Source organism: Myxocyprinus asiaticus, chromosome 5 (assembly GCF_019703515.2).
Source record: "Myxocyprinus asiaticus isolate MX2 ecotype Aquarium Trade chromosome 5, UBuf_Myxa_2, whole genome shotgun sequence".
Classification (NCBI taxonomy): domain Eukaryota; kingdom Metazoa; phylum Chordata; class Actinopteri; order Cypriniformes; family Catostomidae; genus Myxocyprinus; species Myxocyprinus asiaticus.
Window position 1 is genome coordinate 34,820,414 of NC_059348.1, and position 20,898 is coordinate 34,841,311.

The 20,898-nt window shown below is 38.0% G+C and overlaps 1 protein-coding gene across 2 annotated transcripts in view; it reads right to left on the bottom strand.

Annotated features, from left to right (window-relative positions):
- Nucleotides 1-920: 920 nt before the first annotated feature.
- LOC127441429 (CYFIP-related Rac1 interactor B-like) overlaps nucleotides 921-20,898 on the bottom strand; it is a 45,459-nt gene continuing 25,481 nt past the window's right edge. The window contains exons 3-10 of one of the 2 annotated variants that reach the window (XM_051698861.1): nucleotides 20,392-20,497; nucleotides 5,244-5,380; nucleotides 3,890-3,967; nucleotides 2,998-3,114; nucleotides 2,353-2,432; nucleotides 2,125-2,251; nucleotides 1,455-1,525; nucleotides 921-1,298 (exon numbers count right to left, since the gene is read on the bottom strand). In XM_051698861.1, coding sequence (XP_051554821.1) covers nucleotides 1,232-1,298; nucleotides 1,455-1,525; nucleotides 2,125-2,251; nucleotides 2,353-2,432; nucleotides 2,998-3,114; nucleotides 3,890-3,967; nucleotides 5,244-5,380; nucleotides 20,392-20,497 — 783 coding nt within the window. In that variant the 3' untranslated portion in view covers nucleotides 921-1,231. The remainder of the gene's footprint in view (nucleotides 1,299-1,454; nucleotides 1,526-2,124; nucleotides 2,252-2,352; nucleotides 2,433-2,997; nucleotides 3,115-3,889; nucleotides 3,968-5,243; nucleotides 5,381-20,391; nucleotides 20,498-20,898) is intronic. The other variant, XM_051698860.1, reaches the window with a different exon arrangement.

The window sequence follows — 20,898 nt, forward strand, 5'->3', positions numbered from 1 at the left end:
ATTTTTTGGACATTCATGACTGGTTTTTAGGGGAAAGTTAAAGAGATGCTTACTCATAACAACCTGAGTGTGAAAATAACATGAAGTGTGGCAAAAGGGAAGGTGGCCTTGCTGAAAAGACCAGCATATGTTGTCTTTTGGGTGCTGGTTCCAAGCATGGGATGCTGATGTGTACTCACCAGGCTTTTGAAAGGCATAGTTCACCCAAAAATGGAAATTCTGTCATTATTTACTCACCTTCATGTTGTTCCAAACCCATGTGACCCATATGAGAATATAAGCCTCAGTCACCATTCATTTCCATTTTATCTTTTTTTTTTTTTTTTTTTTTCTACACAATGAAATTGAATGGTGAATGAAGTTTACATTATGCCTAACTTCTCCTTTTGTGTTCCAAGGAAGAAAGTAATTTGGGTTTGGAACAGCTTGAGGGTGAGTAAATGAACAGCAAGTCAACCAGCTTTACCTGAAAGATTAAACTTGTTGAAGATTTGCTGGTGAACATATTGGCTATGCTGGTCCACCATATAGATCAGCACGAAACCAGTCTGGATAAGCATGTCTAAGCTGGTGATTTTAGCAGGATGAATTTCCACCACATTTTTATTTGTTTATGGCTCCTGTTGTTCCCATTTGTCAGTATCCGGTGGGGATACATAGAGCCAAAGAACAGGAATACTGCCTAGTGACTGGACTTTATTATAGTCTATTGTCTTACTGGAGTAGACTCACAGTCAGTGGAAGCGGAGATTATTCATCTTTAAACTCTCTTAGTGAAAAGGATGTGGGTTTAGGACTAATTATTTTATCAGAGTGTATGGCATTCTGAAGTGGTGAGAGAACAGTACAATTTCAATGGCCTGCTCCAAAGGAGTCCTTGATGTACTTTTAAGTTCTATAAGAGCTGCCAGGCATTCACAGTCCACTCTTTTTGGCTAAAATAGCTTTATTCAGTTTAAAAGAGTCATGTTAATAAAAAGTCACAGTAACAATTGTCTTTTAAAAGGAAATGGACCACAGTTTGTGTTCCTGTCTGGGAAGGGAATAAAATAAGCTAATTTTTGTTGGGTGGCCCCAAAACAAAGAAGCTTCGCTGAAATCTGAAGGTCACACAAGATAAAATAAACAAACTACTACAATACAAAACAGACTTGACAGTAGCTGCCACATGATACATGGCTATGCTCACTCATCAAATGTATTTAAGGGGGGTAATACTTTAGGCAGACAGTCAAGCTTGTAACATGTTTTTGATTTGCTTGGAGGTAGACTCATCATTCAAATGTTTTGTTGTGTACCTGTGAGAAATGACAAATACACCAGAAATTATTACAAGCCACAAGGTTTTTAGCTTTTATATTTTAGTTATTTAGCTTTTAGATTTCCAGTCACATATTTTGTCAAGACTCATGTTATAAGATGCACAATGTTTCATAAAATTGGCGTTCACAGACCTGAGGGCATTAAGGAGCCCCTCTACACTGTTGGGCGGCTGATATCGCAGCACCTTAATGCATCCTTTCATCTATAGTATGCAGAACAGAAAGTGAGATTCAAGAATTAGTTCACTGAAATGTATTCTAAAATTGTATCATCATTTGCCCACCCTCATGTCTTTTTAAACTCTAAAGACTGGAAGAATTTCCTGGCTTCTTTTTTTGTGTGTAATAAAAGTGAGTGTAAATTGGGGCTGTCAAGCTAAAAAAACAAAACAAAAAAAAAACACATCACCATTAAAGTATCATAAAAATGTGCTAAATACCATGTTATAGAATAGCAATTGTGTGAGGAACTGACAGAAATTTAAGTAGCTTTTTACTGACAATTATAACGTTTACTGCTGTGACTGGATCTTTGAATCAGTTGTCGAGAACTGGATAAGTCTGATTAATAAACTAATTATTTTTGTCATTTTTTGCACTTGACATCCCCACTCCCCTTTCACTTTCATCAAATGGAAAAGAGTGGCTAGGATATTCTTCAAAAATGCACCTTTTTGGGTTTGGAACGGTATTTAAATGATCACAGAGTTTTCATTTTTTTAGGCGAAATGTCCCTTTAAGTCAGTGTTTTTTTTGTAAATAGAGTACAATAAGAATGATAAGAAATCAGAAAAGAACATACATCGATTTTGGAGGATTTTACGAAGGCTCCAGCAGGATGGACATAGTCGTACAGGATGATAACCCCCACCATCACACGCAGACAGAATAAAACGGTGTCCTCACTGGCAAAACGAGTGCGGTACTCCCTGATCAATACACATTAGAAACACACAAAGGTTAAGTTACAAAGTTACAACCTGCTACAAGAGGAAACAGGTGGAGAACGATTAAAGATAAATGAACTCACGGTGTCTCTAACATGACTTTACACACACTTGCCATTGTACTCAGGCAATCTGTTGTGTTCTCTATGGGTAGTTCTGCATGCTGTTGAGAGAGAGAGAGAGAGAGAGAGCAAAATAAGTGTTAAATATTATGTTTTTAATTAAAGACAATGATTTGTAAATGATAGTGAAGCATCAATATTCTATATCAGTAGTTGTTTATGTGTGCATTTGTAAGATCAGTTACTGTAGGTAGAATGTTTTCAAGAACATCTGTACTTGTTTGCCCATTTATTAAAATTTCTGTCATCATTTTCTCAACCTTATGTTGTTCCAAACCTGTATGACTTTCTTCCATGGAACACAGAAGAATGACAGCCTCAGTTAGCATTCACTTTCATTGCATCATTTTTCCTTACAATGAAAGTGCATTCTGACTGAGGCTGCTATACTGTCTAACATCTCCTTTAATGTTCCATGAAAGAAAAAAATAATAATGCAGGTTTGGGACAACATGAGAGTCTTTGAGTCAGTGACAGAATTTCCATTTTTGGATGAACTATTCCTTTAATAAGTTTTGCCACCCATCTGAAATTCTTTTGTCAGTTGTGTAAGACATACTATAGGCAAAATACAGCAACGTTTTACTAAGACTTCATTACCAATACCTTTGATACAAATTTTGTTGTGGCATCGCTTAACGTTTTCAACATGGGCGTGGCATTGGCGTAGAAGAGAGACATGCGATTCGCCAGTTCATTGTCAACCTCATTGTGCTCCTCTGCCTGCAGAAAGAAGAGAACACAGATCTTTTTTTTTAAGTGATCTAAATTTTTAAAATCCATACCTTTTGAAGATTTAAAACAAAGGGTCAGTTAAGCCACTGGGCTTTTTGGAGGTTATGTGCAAGCTTTTCCTTGGTCAGCTTTTTTTAAGCAGTTCATCAGGAAAATGGAAGTAGAAATTGGGCATTCTGATGTGCTGAAAAAGCATTTTAGCTGACTTAAAACATTTAATTCATTACGGTATGCTAAAAACTGAATGTAAATCCTGCTCTAATCCGCAGACTGCAGACATGTTCAGAATGCCTAATATGTGTTCATCCACAGCAGAGCTCATGTTTCAAGAGATGAAAGGGGCCATCATAATTATTCCTAGCAGAGAGTGCTTTTAATTGGTGAGGCAAGGTCAACGATCCTCTGTGTCAACCCCTACTGAGGCTCTCCCTGATGATACAGCACACACTAATGAGACTGAAGTCGTTAGCACGCTCTACCATCTCAACATCAACTAAGCACACTTCAGCCCTGTGTCAGCTAAAAAGATAAAAGGATGCAAAGGGCAGGGAGATGAAGAAAATGTGGGAGAAAGACAGAGCGATTGAGATGAGAGTAATATTTGACCTGCTCTGTCACCTCATGATCCAGACCATTTGAGAACAGAAGAGCTCTCATTAACCTCCATGACACTGGGGAATGGGGTATTAATAAAACATAAGCCATCTGATAATGAGGCAGATTTCCATCCAGAGCTGGTAGAGAAACATTGATGTGTACTCACGGCTTGGTTGATGATGCGCATGCGACTCAGAGTTCTTCTGTAGTAGCTGAAGTCATTCTGGATGGCTGGGTTGGTCATCTGACAAGAGATCAGGTGAGCATTTCAAGGGATAGTTCAGCCCAAAATAAAAATTCTCTCATCATTTACTCACCCTCATGCCATCCCAGATGTGTATGACTTTCTTCTGCTGAACACAAACAAAGATTTTTAGAAGAATATCTCAGCTCTGTAGGTCCATACAATGCGAATGGTGACCAGAAATTTGAAGCTCCAAAAAGAACATTAAGGCAGCTAAATGAAAGGTGTGGGTGAGAAATAGATCAATATTTAAGTAATTTTTTTAATATAAATTCTCATCCCTGCTCAGTAGGTGGCGATATGCATGAAGAATGCCAAAAAGAGTTGCCAAAAACAAAAGAAGAATGTGAAAGTGGAGATTGTTAGTAAAAAAGAAGTTTTGATCTGTTTCTCACCCACACCTATCATATCACTTCTGAAGACATGGATTTAACCACTGGAGTCGTATGGATTACTTTTATCCTGCCTTTGTGTTTTTTGGAGCTTCAAAGTTCTGGCTACTATTCACTTGCAATTGAATGGACTTACAGAGATGATATATTTTTTCTTAAATTCTTCATTTGTGTTCTGCAGCTGTTAAAACCTAGTGAGCTGCCTAGGAAGGCAGTATTTTAAGGCATCATAGGTGCGATCCTGACGTGCAGGCAGGTATCTTAATTATGCTGCATCTTAAGTTACTTTGTTTTGACCAGATTTTATGGCAACGTGGCATGTATCCTTCACAGAGAAAGCAATTACATAATGCATTGTGAAAATCTCAATAAAAAGATGGCAGACAATGCCAATGTTAATTATAAATACTGTATACTTATAATTCATTCAATACTGAAAATAATCAATAAAAATAGTCTAGAGAAATTAAAAATAGACCATTTTACCCATTTATTTGTGCATGCTAATTATTGGAAAATCGCATAGTGTTTCTATATACTGTAGCTCCCTTTCCACTGAAGTGTTACCCGCATTTTCTCTTATCTTCTAATTTCTGGTTCATACTCCACATGCTTGTTTTCGACTTAACTGGTGTGCTTTATCTGCCTTTTGCTTCTGCTCAACAATTCACACTGACTCTCTTTTCATCTTGCTCACTTTCTGTCTTTGCTACCTCACCATCTTCTTTCTCTTTTTCTCCCAGTCTTTCTGCGCTCATTCTGGACTTGAAGCTTTCAGTCCTGCAGTGCATATGAAGCAGATTAGGAGGAGATGATTTCAAGAGGAATTGGACTGTGCAGAGTGGGTTTGATAGGCATGGTGTGACCAGAGGATGCCTAATTACCTTTAGCTCATCGAAGCGCAGTGTGAAATGTAAAATCTCAGCAAACTGCCGTGCCAGAGCCTGCTCCTGCTCCAGATGCTGAGTGGGACTGCAGCGTGAGCTGGTGAGGAACTCCAACAAGCCTTGCAGAGAATCCTCTACAACAAACACAGAAAAGGGAGATTGAGAGAGAGAACTTGTGATGCTGTTAAAGGCATAGCTCACCCAAAAATGGAAATTCTGTCATTATTTACTCACCCTATGTTGTTTCAAACCTGTATGGCTTTCTTTCTTCTGTGTAACACAAAAGAAGTGTTATGCAGAATGTTTATGGCTGACCTCAGTCACCATTTACTTTCATTGCATTTTTTTTTCCAATGTAAGTGAATGGTGACTGAGGCTATCATTCTGCAATATTTCTTTGTGTTTTCTGAAAGAAAGAAAGTTATGCAGGGTTTGAACGGCATGAGGGTGAGTAAATAATGACTGAATTTTCAATTTGGGGTAAACTAACACTTTAACTCATTAACACATAACATTAAGGAATATTCCGGTTCAATACATGTTAGTAGGAATGTGCTCAAAGCCGAATACCTAATTTGGAAAGGCACAAATAATAACTTAAAATCTAATAACGAATTCATCTGAAATATTCGCAAGACTGATCATCCATTGAGCACAGGTATAAAGTGATTTTTTAAATAAACATCCAAAATGACAATGATGAGTCTGTGAAGCCAATATTAGGCTACTGCTGTGTAAACCTTATGAATGAAAATGCGTATGATGATTTCAAATTCAAATCGGATGGCCGCAGCCTCAACTCCATTTGCAGTCTCTGTTTATTGTGCACACCTTAGAAATCTGAGTTTGTCAAGAGTAACACTAACTAAGATACTATATCATACACATTTTCCACTTCTTGAAATATCTGTTAACACATTAAAACCAAATGTTTCACAAAGTTCACACTTAAGGATTCATAAACCACCTGCGGAGCTCGTCTGCCCGTCTCTTAAAGCTGACAATATTTACATCCACATCACCAATTAAGGAAACTACTGTACATGGTTAAGCCTTTATTCCCAAAAAGGTTAAATGCTCTACAGAGGTTTAAATACTTCACAGAGTGTAAATCTATTCAGAATAGTCCTGCACACAGAAGATTGTGGAGAAACAAAACATACAAATCCCCCTCCCCCCCCCACCCCATAGATGATCGCTCTTGCCATTTATTCTTCTACATTTCACTAACTCTGCACATGTAATTTAACTAAATAATTATATTTTACACATTATGTTAAAATATAAAAAATTTGCCTCGAGTGTATCATAAAACTTTCTGTTATACTGTAGATTTACGGAGCTTACAGGCTGTATTAATTTATTTTCATTTCTTTTAATGTTTGTATTTACTAATCACTGCAAAACGTGTGCTTGACATTTTATAATTGCTTGACACTTCATGCCTCCAGAATAACATTGTTATGAATGCACAGACATAAATGAAAGTTCTGTTTCAGCAGATACATTATTTATGTCAGAAATACGAGGAGAAACTACATTTGCATATTCCACACTTAATGTAGACTACATATTCAGCTTCATCTGGTAAGAAAAAATAAAGAATATATCAATAAAAATGTAATAATAATGATAATAATAATAATTATTATTATTGTTGCTAACAATATTAAAGCTACACAATGTAATATGTTTTTGTTAGAAATAAACAAAATTTAATTAATGAATATTTTAGAGACAGATTTGGCGGAAAATTGCAAACTTCCGTCAGTCATCTGTGCGTGTCTATGTTATTCTAAAAAAGTAATTAATTACTAACTACTAATTACATCTTCTACAGTGTAATAAGATTACTAATTAATCTGTCTGTAATTGCATTACTTATTACTAATTACTTTCTAAAACCCTTATCAACCTCGGTCAGATGAAAAATACAAGGATAGACATGAAACTGTTCTTTTAATTCTTTAAAATAAATCATATAAATAAATTATTCATGAACTGCCCAAAGAATATAAGGGGACAGCGTTAAATTAGAAAACATATATTTTAACATTAGATGTTAAATTCACTATTGTTTTATATAGAATTGCTCTATAGTCTATACAGTATTTAATGCAATTACATCAGAAGTAACTGTATTTAAATTACTGAAAAATTAAGAGTAATCACTTTAATTTTTTTCAATGAAAAAGTAATTTAATTACAGTAATTAATTACTTAGTAATGCATTATTCCCAACACTGGCCACAACACATGAGCAACATTGACCATGGATCACTCAAAAAGGCAACACTCTGGGGAATCACCCGTTTTCAAAATAAAGAAACCTCAAACCGAGAAGAGTCTGCGAGCAAAAAGGGAAAGCGACACGTAATAAAACATGAAACAACTCCAAGAAAGGATTTAAAACCGACCCAGAGATGGAGTTTTTCTCGCTCAACAAGTTATTTTATTGGACTGATAAAATTAAGAGACAGGTCTGGACCGTTTTATTGGACCATCTCTTAGCGTGGTAGTTCGGGAGATAGCGTTAGCCACTCAAATGGGGCATTTTATTATGGATTGTGGTACTGCAGTGCTTTCAGTTCATTTTCAAGGAAGGACAATGGGGAAAAAATAACTTTATGCTGGTAACAAGCCAGTCTTTAAAGCAGTTAATTTGCCTGCTAGCTAAGTTATACTTTCCACTGTTTGCACAGTTTCCACTGTTTGACTTCAGACCTCATCTGATATGCAATCGTTAAGTCTAATGTCATCATTGCCTAACTTTTGTAACGCTATTTATTTTAAAACAATTGTTTTCAACAAGTCAAAACAACAGCGGAAGATATGCTACTTACCTGCTATTAAGACATATTTTTTGGATATCCGTCTTTTACTACCTTTTGTCATTTATTATTTATTTATTTTTTGAGGGTAGGGAGCAAGTTTTGTTGTTGTTAGTGACATTCACTCTAAGTTGATCACCTGTAACCATGGTTACACCGGTGGTATTCAAATCATCAGATTCATCTGTGCAGAAGAGCAGAGCCAAAGCCTGACTCAAGTAATTACCAAAACAGTGTGCCTCCACAAATAACTTGCAGTTCTATGCTTCAACCGCTAGAGGGCCAAAAGTTACATGGTGTAGCTTTAATAATAATATTTAAATAGGCCTATCCGAGGCATATTTTATATACAGAATTTACAAATGTAAGAGAATTAGTACTGATGCACTTCCAGTTTAAACCAGACCCACAACTGGTTCTATCCGAATACAGATACAGATAATTTTGTCATAGTAACAGATACAGTTACAACTACAGCTACAGATAATGGCCTTGCTGCACACCCCTTAAGCTCACAAGTTAAGCTCAATTGACAGCATTTGCAGCATAATGTTGATTACCATCAAATTAATTTAGACTTGTCCCACCTTTTCTTTAAAAAATAATTAAAACAAATCTTGGTTACAATGAGGCACTTACAATGGAAGTGAATGTGGCCAATCTGTAAACATTCAAATACAAACTGTTTAAAAGTATAGCCTCAAGATGTAAACAATATGTGTGTTGACATGATTTTAGGGTTATAAAATCGCTCACTAACCTTTTCTGTGTAAAGTTATAGCCAATTTAAAAATTTTCGTAAAGCTTTAAACCCTACACCGACCATAAAAATGACGATATAAACAACTTTACAGCTCAAATATTACAGTACATGAGTTTTTGTTCAATTATAAGCTTCACGTTTCTGCCTTTAAACACTCCAAAAACATTGGCCCCATTCACTTTTTAAATGCCTCACTTTAACCGTTTTTTTTTTTTTTATTATTATTATTTAAGAAAAGGAGGGATGAGTCTAAATTAATTTTTGTGCCAATCAACATTATGCCGCAAATGCTGTTGATGGAGCTTAACTTGCATTGGAATATTCTTTTAAATTTGTTTAACAATACTAGCAGAGCACCCATTTATCAGTAAATGATGGAGAAACCTTCTTTATGGGTAATTTATTTATAAATCAAACCCAGAAAGGATGTTTAACAAAATGAATGTAATTTGCATTCTTTGTATAGTGACATTTTATTCTCATCGAAGCTCGGTGCAACTGTCATTCATAGAAATGAAAACTTAAGGCTATTGGCAAAAACATCTTAAAATATAGCAGCAAGCAGCAATTGATGGGGGCCAAGCACATATGGATAAATGAAAAAAAAAAAAAAAAAAGATATGACCGGAAAGATCCTGTGGAACCCTAACCCTAACTGCCTTAACCACAGTACCACAAATATAATTTTCTTAAGTTATAGCACCCCCTAGTATAAAAAATGTATGACATTTTGCATGTGAACTCAAAATGTTCTTTTGTCCATGTGTTTTAAGTTTAGTTAAGTTTTATTTTTTTCGATCACAAGATACAGGCCAATTAGTAATTACAGGCCAAACCCAAAAAACGTATTTGCTTATATCTTCGGAACGATTTGACACATCAAAATTATTTTGATCACTTTTGATCAGGAGGGTCTGAAGATTATATATATAAAATTTAGTGTGAATCGAGGACGAGTTCGAAAAAGTAGGATTTTCATAAAAATCAAGCTGGTTGAAAAGTTTTCATGCGGAAATGGAAATTCATGTGACCATATGATTTGGGGACATTGAAGGATTTGGAGAAGCTAAGAAAAATTATTCTAGCCTATACGGTTCCGGAGTTATTAGCAAAAACATGAATTAGCTTATGATAGTGCTACCATGTGACTGATTCTCACAAAATTGGAATACATCTTTGTGTGGAGACCCTTCTTTTGTGTAATAAGTTTCATGACCATTGGCAATTCACAACTCAAGTTATTAGATGCTGAAATTTGATTGGCTGCTGGTGCCCATTTTTGTTGATTTATCGAATCGATATGTTAAGGATATGTAAGCACTTGAACCAGAGAAGATGCATATTTAATTTGAACTTACTTTCCAAATGGCTGCAGGGTTATTAACGTTTTTTAGTTGTAGTGCCCCCTATGGGTAGAACTGAACAACAATTTGCATGCATCATCAATATGGTCAACTGAGTATGTGTACCGAGTTTCTTTAAGTTTGGACTTTACATTGAGTAGGGCAGCAAAGCGATCAAGCCTCAATTAGCAATCAGCTAATGCTAACAGGCTCTGGAATAGAGGCCAAGGAGGTCAAAGCTAGCCCTTCCACAGCTGATATCATAGCTGCCATTTCATCCTTCAATGAAAATGTTGATACCAAATTGAATAGCATCGCTACCCCTATGCAAGCCATGCATGACTCGCTAGAGACAATCAGCGGGAAATTACATGAAATAGAGGAGGCGGTGAATGCGCTTGAGGAAAAGATGGCAGCCCTGGAAAACAGGTGTGCAGTCCTGCAAGCTAGTGTGGGTAAGCAACAAAAGAAGCTGGAAGATTTGGAATCGCGCAGCAGGCATCAAAACATCAGAATACTGGGGATCCCAGAGGGCTCAGAAAAAGGGAGACCTACTGAGTTTATGGAGGAACTGATCCCAACTCTGCTTGGAGCAGAACATTTCAAGTCGCCCATGGTGGTTGATCGCGCCCATCGAACCCTGGCACCTAAGCCTGCAGAAGGACAGCATCCAAGGCCTTTAATTGTAAGACTTCATCACTGCTATATTAAAGAAAGCATCATCAAATTGGCATTACAGCTGTTCCCTTTAAATTACATGGGCTCGAGGATGCACATCTTTCCTGACCTTATCGAGGCAGTGAGAAAGCAGCCGAAAGCTTTTGATGAAGCCGGACAGAGATGTAAGACAGCCAAGTTGAAGTATGAAGTATTTCTCTTCCTGGCACGCTTCATATCACGGTGGATGGAGTGTTGCAGTTCTTTGAAGACGCGGAGAAAGCACAAGAATTTCTTGACGGAAAGCTGACTTAAACTGTGGGTTGGACAATCCCTTAATCTAATTGAAATTGGAACATATTTTTATATATTTGACAAGTTTCATTACCTTGCCATAAGTTTTAGTATTTGGTTTACTTTGATTACACTGTGTAACAAATTATTATTATTTTTTTGGTTCCTGGGTAGTAAGTGTTATTTCCTAATTGCTTATACCTCAAAAGTATAGAAAATGGCTATTATTCCCCACAAACTTTGCTTTTGTGACCAGGACAGTGATATTTTGAAATGTACCTATTTTCCAGAACATTCCAGATAGATTCAGTGCTGAGTAAACTTGGAGTAACTTCTAGAACTTTCTAGAACTTTCCAGTAATATAAATAGTAGTATAAACACAGGTGCCTTAAGCCCACCAGTTCAGTTTAGTTCCAGCTGCCTAAGTGGATACATATCTGCATTTTTCTGAGATGGCATCAAGAGGCTGCAAGCATCCGGCAGACGCATTTTGCTATGTCTGCGGCCAATTTATCAAGACAAGAGTGAAAAACTACTCCGTGGAAGCATCTGCTAATATGTGTGAGGCCTACAAAGCATATTTCGGCATGCCTGTCGGGGATCAAGACAAACCCTGGGCACCTTATTTCACCTGCGAGCACTGTAAAAAAGAAAACTCTGGAAGGTAAGATGGACAATTGTTGCTCGGAATTTTATGTTATCAAATTTTTTTATTTTTAAAATTGTAAAAGATTTTAATTTTAAAATGTTTTACAATTTTCAATGTTATTGAAAAAATATATCATATATGAAAAATGTTGCGAGAATCTCTTACACATTAGTCTTGGGTGAAATAAATGTATTTTTGTAGGATGGAACAGAGGGGAATAGAGAGCCATGGAGTTCGCTATCCCAAGAATTTGGCGGGAACCCACTGACCACTCAGACATCTGCTATTTCTGCATGGTGGACTCTTCCAAACGTCGGACTGGCAAGAATGCATCTGAGCTCCCTGTACCCACTCCTCCGGAGAGAGAGCAGCCGTCTTTAAAAGAGAGCAGCAAGTCAGAGAGCGAGGAAGACGTTGAAGATCCAGATGACAATTTCAGTGGTGGAGCTGAGGAGAGAAACCCATACTACCCCAACCAAAAAGACCTCAACGACTTGATTAGAGATCTTGGTCTCACCAAGTCCAGTGCCGAGCTTTTGACGTCTAGGCTCAAGCAGTGAAACTTGTTGGATGAAAGTGTGCAAGTCGCAGATCAGAGGAAGCGTCACCAAACTTTTTCCAGCTTCTTCATCCATCAAGATGGGCTCTGCTTGTGCCACAATGTGACCAGTCTGTTCGAGGCAATCGGAATCGCCTGTAACCAGAATGAGTGGCGTTTCTTCATTGACAGCTCATCCAGGAGTCTCAAAGCCGTGCTGCTCCATAATGGTAACAAGTACCCGTCTCTTCCCCTGGCTCACTCGGTGCACCTCAAAGAGGATTACAACAGCATCAAGACCTTGCTAGATGCCTTGAAGTATGATGAGTTTGGCTGGGAGGTCATAGGAGACTTCAAAATGGTGGCATTCCTGATGGGTCTCCAAGGCGGTTTTACCAAGTTTCCCTGCTATCTTTGCCTTTGCTTTTGTATTACTTTAGTATAAATACATGTTCATTTGGATGTTGTTTTTTCTGACTTTGTGAACGGAAAGACACAAATTCACCCGTTTTCTCATTGGAAATTGTTAAATTTCAAAATATCACTGTCCTGGTAACAGAAGCAAAGTTTGTGGAGAATAATAGACATTTTCTATACTTTTGAGGCATAAGCAATTAGGAAATAACACTTACTACCCAGGAACAAAAATTGTGTTACATAGTGTTAGGACAATATATTGCTCATCACAGACAAGCTGATTTTAAGAGGTGGCAAGGTAATATTGCTTAAAGTTGATTATGCTAAGTTTGTGTCTTAGTTCCCAGCTGGTTTATTTTGGCTGGAATACAAGTATTCCGTGTGATGTTCTCTAATGCAAGTTGAATGGGATCGTTGATGGTTGAACATTTGTTCATAATCTGTGTCAAGTTAGATAATTTTAGTCGGTCTAGAGGCCTGGTAGAAGTCATGGTTATATAGCTAATTAGTCATTAAGGGGTTAATGTGGAGCCTCAGGTTATTAGTTACGGGAAATGTCGCTTGTGAACCCTGTATTCGTTGGGGAGTTAGAGAGGGACTTAAGAAGATGGAGTAATGGGGGGGTTGGGACGAAATTAATGGGAGCTCTATGCATTGGTGGTTGTGCTTTCAAAAGACAGTTTAGGAATATAGACAGAGTATTTTTTTTTCTTTTACTATGATAACAACTAAGAATGTAGATCATACGCAGCATCGTGATGCACTCAAATTAGTTAGTTGGAATGTGAAGGGCCTGGGCAGTCCAGTTAAAAGAGCAAAAGTTTTAGCGCATCTTAAATCTCTACAACCTGATATAATGTTTCCTCAGGAAACTCATGCCAAACGAGGTATACAACCAGTTTTGCGTGCAAAATGGCTTGGGCAGTCATATCAAGCTCATTTTGGAGCTAAAGCAAGAGGGGTTTCTATTTTATTTAGGAAAAATATCCCCTTTTGTCTTTCATCATCGGTTATAGATCCTAATGGTAGATATATCATATTAACTGCTACATTATGCTCAACCCTGGTTACACCGGTTAACGTTTATGGGCCAAACTTGGATTGCCCTGTTTTGTTTAGTTTTTTTGTGAAATGTTTACTGTGATTCCGGATCTTCAACACACAGATTGGCTGACGATATGAATTGTGTTTTGGATGCATATTTAGACTCTACTAGTTTATGCTTAAATACAATCTTAAAAAGCTCAAACATGGTGAACATATGGAGGTTGTTTAACCCGACTGGTAGAGAATATTCTTTTTTTTCTCCAGTGCATAAATTGTTTCTCGAATGTACTATTTTTTGTTATATTCGATAGATATCAATTTTCGATAGATTGATATCATCTGCGGTAGATGCAGTTTATCATCCTGTCTTAGTTTCTGATCATGCCCCGGTGTCTTTATGCTTGTGGCTAGCAAATGCCACAAGAAGGCGCCCGGGTTAGCGACTACACGCCCAGTTGTTTCAGGACAGGGCTTTTTGTGCATGGTTAAAAGAAGAAATCGATTTTTTATAGAATCTAATGACAGAGGTGATGTGAATGATCTAGTACTTTGGGAAAGTCTGAAGGCTGTTATTAGAGGTCACATCATTTCATATGTAACAAATGTAAAGAAGACACAGAGGGCTCAGTTGGAACGTCTCGAGGCAGAACTAGTTGGCCTAGAACAACAATACCAGTCCTCTCCAACTTCAGACACAGGGCCGTAGCAAGGAATTCTGGGTCCCTGACTGTATATTGCTCTGGGCCCCTTACCTATTAAAGAAATACAGTTTCAAATTTGTTTCGGGCCCCCCTGTACCTTTAGGCCCCTAGAATAGCTATGGCCCTGTTCAGACACCTTAAGTAAAATCACAAACCTTAATTATAATATTATTTTGACCAAGCAAGTGAGTTCCCTTCTTGCAATAAAACAACAACATCTCTTTGAGATTGGGGACAAGCCAGTTAAGTTACTCGCAAGACGGATAAGGCAGCGACAAGCCATTCTTGAAGTTAAAGATGGGAGAGGGAACATAGTTACGGATCCTACTGAAATAAATAGATGCTTTGCACAATTTTATTGTAATCTCTATAGGTCAAACTATAATACCAGTCAGACCAATATGAATGTTTTTCTTGAAGAATCTGAATTGCCGCAGCAGTCATAACCCAATCACCAAACAATATGGCACCTGGCCCAGATGGGTTCATTGCTGAATTTTATAAAGAGTATAGTGATTTTCTGGCTCCCCTGCTGCTTCGCATGTTCCAATATATTAAAGTAAATGGATCATTTTCGTTATATTGATTATATTGAAATAACATAGCTTTGTTACTCAAAACAGGTTGGGACCCCACCAACGTTTCTTCGTATAGGCCTGTGTCTTTACTTCCATTTGAAACTAAATTAATAAGTAAAATCCTAGCAATTCGCCTTCCGTCCCACATAGCAAAAATTGTTTACCCTGATCAGACTGGATTCATCCCGAATCAATGCATATATTTCAATTTGTGGTGAATTACTAATATTATATATGGCCCAGCTTGCTGTAAAGAAAATGCTGTGGTGATATCTCTAGATGCCGAGAAGGCTTTTGACCAAAGCATGTGGAGATTTTAGGTTTTTGGTTTTGGAAAAATTTGGGTTTGGTAAGGCATTCATTAACTGGATTAGAATTATCTATAAAGAGCCTAGTGCATCAGTCATAACTAATGGACAGTCTTCACCACCAACCCGTTATCCCCTTTTTTTTTTGCTTTGGCCTTAGAGCCGCTAGCCCGTCATATCTGTTCCAGTTCAAACATACATCCCATATCTTGTCAAGGCACCTATCATAAGATTTCAGCTTATGCAGATGATGTTTTGCTTTTCATCTCTAACCCTGAAATATCCGTTGCTCCATTATTACATCTAATAAATGTATTCGGGTCCTTCTCAGGATATAAGATAAACTAGGAGAAGCGCGAACTGATGATGCCCCGATCCCAACAAGTAAATAAAGAGTTTTTGGATTCTACTCCCTTTAAAAAATTTCATAAAGTTTTGTTAGTCTAGGTACTTATTACAGTAACAAGAAAGTTGGATAAGTTATACGGTCTAATTGGGATAGGAGAATAGAACAGCCGAAGAAGAATACTGAATTCTGGAATACATTACCAATTTCCATGGTGGGGAAAATAAATGCTGTAAAAATGGGTGTGCTGCCCAGGTTCCTCTACCTTTTTCAGGCCATTCCATATTTATTCCCCAAAGCTACTTTAAGAAATTAGGTTAAATAATTTCTATTTTTATTTGGGGGGGTAAGCAACCTTGGATAACCAGAAAACATCTCAGTAAAGCCAAAAGTGAAGGAGGGTACGGCTTCCAGAGTTTCAATTATAAACTCTGCAAAAAAGAAACGTCCCTTTTTCAGGGCATTGTATTTTAAAGATAATTTTGTAAAAATCCAAATAACTTTACAGATCTTTATTGTAAAGGGTTTAAACAATGTTTTCCATGCTTGTTCTATGAGCCATAAACAATTATTGAACATGCACCTGTGGAACAGTCGTTAAGACACTAACAGCTTACAGACGGTAGGCAATTAAGTTCACAGATATAAAAACTTAGGACATTAAAGAGACCTTTCTACTGACTCTGAAAAACACCAAAAGAAAGATGCCCAGGGTCCCTGCTCATCTGCGTGAACGTGCCTTAGGCATGCTGCATGGAGGCATGAGGACTGCAGATGTGGCCAGGGCAATAAACTGCAGTATCTGTACCGTGAGATGACTAAGACAGCGCTATAGGGAGACAGGAAGGACAGCTGATCATCCTCGCAGTGGCAGACCACATGTAACAACACCTGCACAGGATCGGTACATCTGAATATCACACCTGCGGGACAGGTACAGGATGGCAACAACAACTGATCGAGTTACACCAGGAACGCACAATCCCTCCATCAGTGCTCAGACTGTCCGCAGTAGGCTGAGAGGCTGGACTGAGGGCTCGTAGTCCTGTTGTAAGACATGTCCTTACCAGACATCACCGGCAACAACATTGCCTATGGGCACAAACCCACCTTCGCTGGACCAGACAGGACTGGCAAAAAGTGCTCTTCACTGACGAGTCGCAGTTTTGTCTCACCAGGGGTGATGGTCGGACTTGTATTTATCGTCGAAGGAATGAGCGTTACATCGAGGCCTGTACTCTGGAGCAGGATCGATTTGGAGGTGGAGGGTCTGTCATGATCTGGGGCGGTGTGCTACAGCATTATCAGACTGAGCTTGTTGTCATTGCAGGCAATCTCAGCGCTGTGCGTTACAGGGAAGACATCCTCATGTGGTACCCTTCCTGCAGGCTCATCCTGACATGACCCTCCAGCAAAGGGGTACTCAGTGGGCGCTCTCCAGTCCGGATCCGGACCGAAGGACAATTAAATCCGGACCGAGCTCTGAAGCTTTGTGCTATTTATCTGAACCTTGGCTACATGATTATGTAAGCATACGTGTATTCGCCCGCAGAGCGGGAATAAATAGCGTTCAGCGCTAGAGAGAAACATTGCTAATGCTGATGAATTGCAAGCTACCTATAAATAATTACAACGATCTTCTCTTTATACTAAAAGTCAGGTATGTTGATTCACAGTAACTGACATAAACAATGTTAATCTGTAATTATTCAGCAAGGTAAACTAAAATAACACATGACATGATTGCTAGACAATGTTCAAGATAATGCGAAAAGACCCATTCATTAGTGTAACGTAACTTGGTTATACAGAAAATATATACATTCTATTATTATAAAACAATAGCGCATCGATATATATCAAAATGACAGTTGTGATGATATCACATCAATACTGAATTGTGTCAACATATTTATAATGTACAGTCTATTTTATAAACAGCTACTGTCATCATCCACCAAATATAGCTAACAGCTATTGACAAAGCTGGCTAGCTAACTAATGCCGACATAGGCTATCATATAAATGCAGTCAATGTATCATGCAAAGAAAAGTGATTACTTCAAACTACAGTCTCGCATATTCAAACCTATATCCACACTTTGTTTTAGCCCTGTTCCAGCACTGGAGAGTCAAATATAATGTACAGTCTCAAAGTTTGTAGTAAAACAATCATAACTGTGTCATTTTAATTATGCTACCTCATCTATCAGCATGATGTCGGTGAATCACGTTCAGTCTCTTTGTACGTTACGTCATTGTTTTGGTCGATGCTCGCTCGCATCCCTATGGAGTGTGTGCACAAGCAATAGGTAGCTGGCTACAGTTCACTGAACGGCCACTGGTGTCATTAATAACAAGTGTTTCTGAATCTTACATACTGCACCTTTAAAAAAATGAACTGAATACGTTAACTACGAATAAACTGAGATTAATGATGATAAAGTATTTAAATCAATAGACAGCCCAGACTATTCTGACGGATAGAGGTATAAAAAAGGAAAATAGAGGGCTGGGGTTAAGGTAGCAGAGGAAGGCAGAAATATTTTTGACTAAAACATGCATAAAAACAGCCGGAGGCTAAAGATATTTTTGGATGCATTTTTTACCATGTGATCAGGTCTCTGGCATTGAAACACAGATGTGTGTGTTCGACAGAGAGATGTTAGGTCAGGCTGACCCTTTGATGTCTCACCAGAGCCTCTCCTCCAGAGAGCGCTGCCACTGGCTGGTGTTTATGTGTGATAAAGGACGTGTCCTGTATAATTAGGTCATTACCTATTTCTCAACATCAGGCCCCCCATTTGAATCACTCAAACCCACAGACTTGCAAAACAAGTGAAAAAAGTGAAAGCAATCTTATTTATTTTACCTAAATTACAGAGCACATCAGACACTAGGAGACATACAAGATTATAAGACACTGCATGTTTCTGAGAGAACAAGACTATGACTAGCAGAACTAATATGTTTATATGGCTCTTCCTGTTCCACAAACGGTTCTTTGGATTTTATTGGATAATTCATCAGTTATATGTACCATAATAGTATAATTTTCCAAATGATGCTAGATTTTCAAGATCCACTTTAACATTCAACAAAAATCATCTCCAGTGTCATATGGGTCTAGGACAACACTATCATATGTTCCAGGAAATGTAGTTATTTTGAGGATAATGAATTAGATAATGAATTAGTACAGTAGATCTGGGGTGTGTACACAGTTTTAACGGAGATGACTAGAGTTGTGTTTTGCAAAGACATTAGCCCTGCACAAGAAGCGTGCTAATCCAATTATATGCACTGTTACTCTGTTCAGAGCTCTGTTTCCTCGGAACATGCATTGAATTAGTATAGAAACACAGCATTTAACATGCATATTAAAATAGCTTAAACCCAAAACACAACTCTATTGTAACAGCTCACATATACATTTTTATGACTGTATAACTGTGGTAATTGCAGGAGCAAACTGACTGTAATTTGAGATGGAAAGAGCGAACAAAACACATACACAATTGAGTAACAACTAAAACAGCAAGAGGAAGGAACCAAACAGTATGTTTGCTTATTTTTGTGAAAGAGTGTGCTGCCAAAATATACTTTTCTTAATCAGTATTTTTGGCTTGTTTCCCAGTAATAATATTTAAACATCCTTAATACAAGATTTATTTACTCAAGAAGCAAAACTGTTTGAATTAAAAAGACTTGTTTTCAGATAATACAGTATATCTGTTTTGTTTTTTTTCTTACCCCACTGGTGTAACGGGAGCCAACTGGTACGTTATAACTGTGCAGTTTGTGTAAACCTCACACCCCTGGCCTCAACATGCGCACTATCAACTGACACTAGGGGCTGTAGTCTTCAGCCTCCTCGCTAGCGTGGCCACCTCCCATGCCAGAGACGACGGTTTGAATCCCGCTCGGAGCTGGTCAAGCAGGACCCCAGTTACAGTGGTGCCGTGACCTGGATGGGAGTGAGGTTTAGGGGGGTGAGTGTAACGGGAGCCAGCTGGTACGTGAAAGCTGTGTGGTATGTGTACGTAAACCTCACTCCCCTGGCCTAGACTAGTGACTGACGCTAGAGGCTGTATCTTTTAGTCTCCTCGTTAGCGCACCCGCCTTGGTGCGGTTCGGGCAAGACCGGTTACACTGGCAATTCTTTCTTGTTTTGAGCATAAACCTCACAAAACTGATCTTGTTTAAAGGAAGTTTAGATATTTTTACTGGGGAAAAAAAAGGTGAAAATGGGCTCAGGGAAGAGTAAGAACAGTTTAGTAATGCCTGTGCAAGGTTATATAACATCACTGTAGCCGACTGCTGATGTGAGCGGTACAGTAATGTGTCTTTGATCATACAGATGAGTCAGGATTCATGATGACTCATATCACTAACCATCTCACCAGGCATATTAAAATCAAAAGCCTGCTACACAGCTCAGCACCGCTACTAATCTACACACAAAAAATGTTAAGTGGGTCAGTGGACCATATATCCCTGTGAGAAATCATTCACGCAGAGCCAGCTTTCTAAAGGGACATTTATTGGGAGAGCAGATAGAATTAATTAAAAATATTCACTCATTTATCATCAGTGCCTTTTGGCAAAAATAGATGTGTTATTATTTATAGGCTTGTGGTCTGTGGTAAAGCATTTTAAAGAGGACACCTACCCAATTTTAGTGAGAACTCATAAAACTTCTTTAGTTTGCCCACCAGTGGGACCACAGCGGCCCACGCCCCTTCCTGCACATGCTCGTCACTCGGATGCTGTATGGCCTGAGGAGACAACATCCACACATTTAAACATGGTTGGGGATGTGAATGAGGAGGAAACACTCTTTATAATATTAGTAGCAGTAGAAATGAACTGCATCCCCCTCTATTTGGAATTTCCATGACTTTTTGTTTGTGATTACTGGATAATGACTTTTAAAAATAATTTAGATTCTGAACAATTCGCTGATGATTCATTCAGACCGATTTCTGAATTTCCCTGAAAAGATCGCTCACAAATCAAACTTCACTATGGCTTATGAGCAAGTTTTACTGTAGTAGCCAAGTTTTTAAAGAGCAGTAATGTACCTAGCTTGTGAAATAATTTAGAGCAGTGCATAACTTAAAAAATATTTACTTTTGTTATAGAAATTTCCATGACATTTAAAGCTAATGTGTGTAAT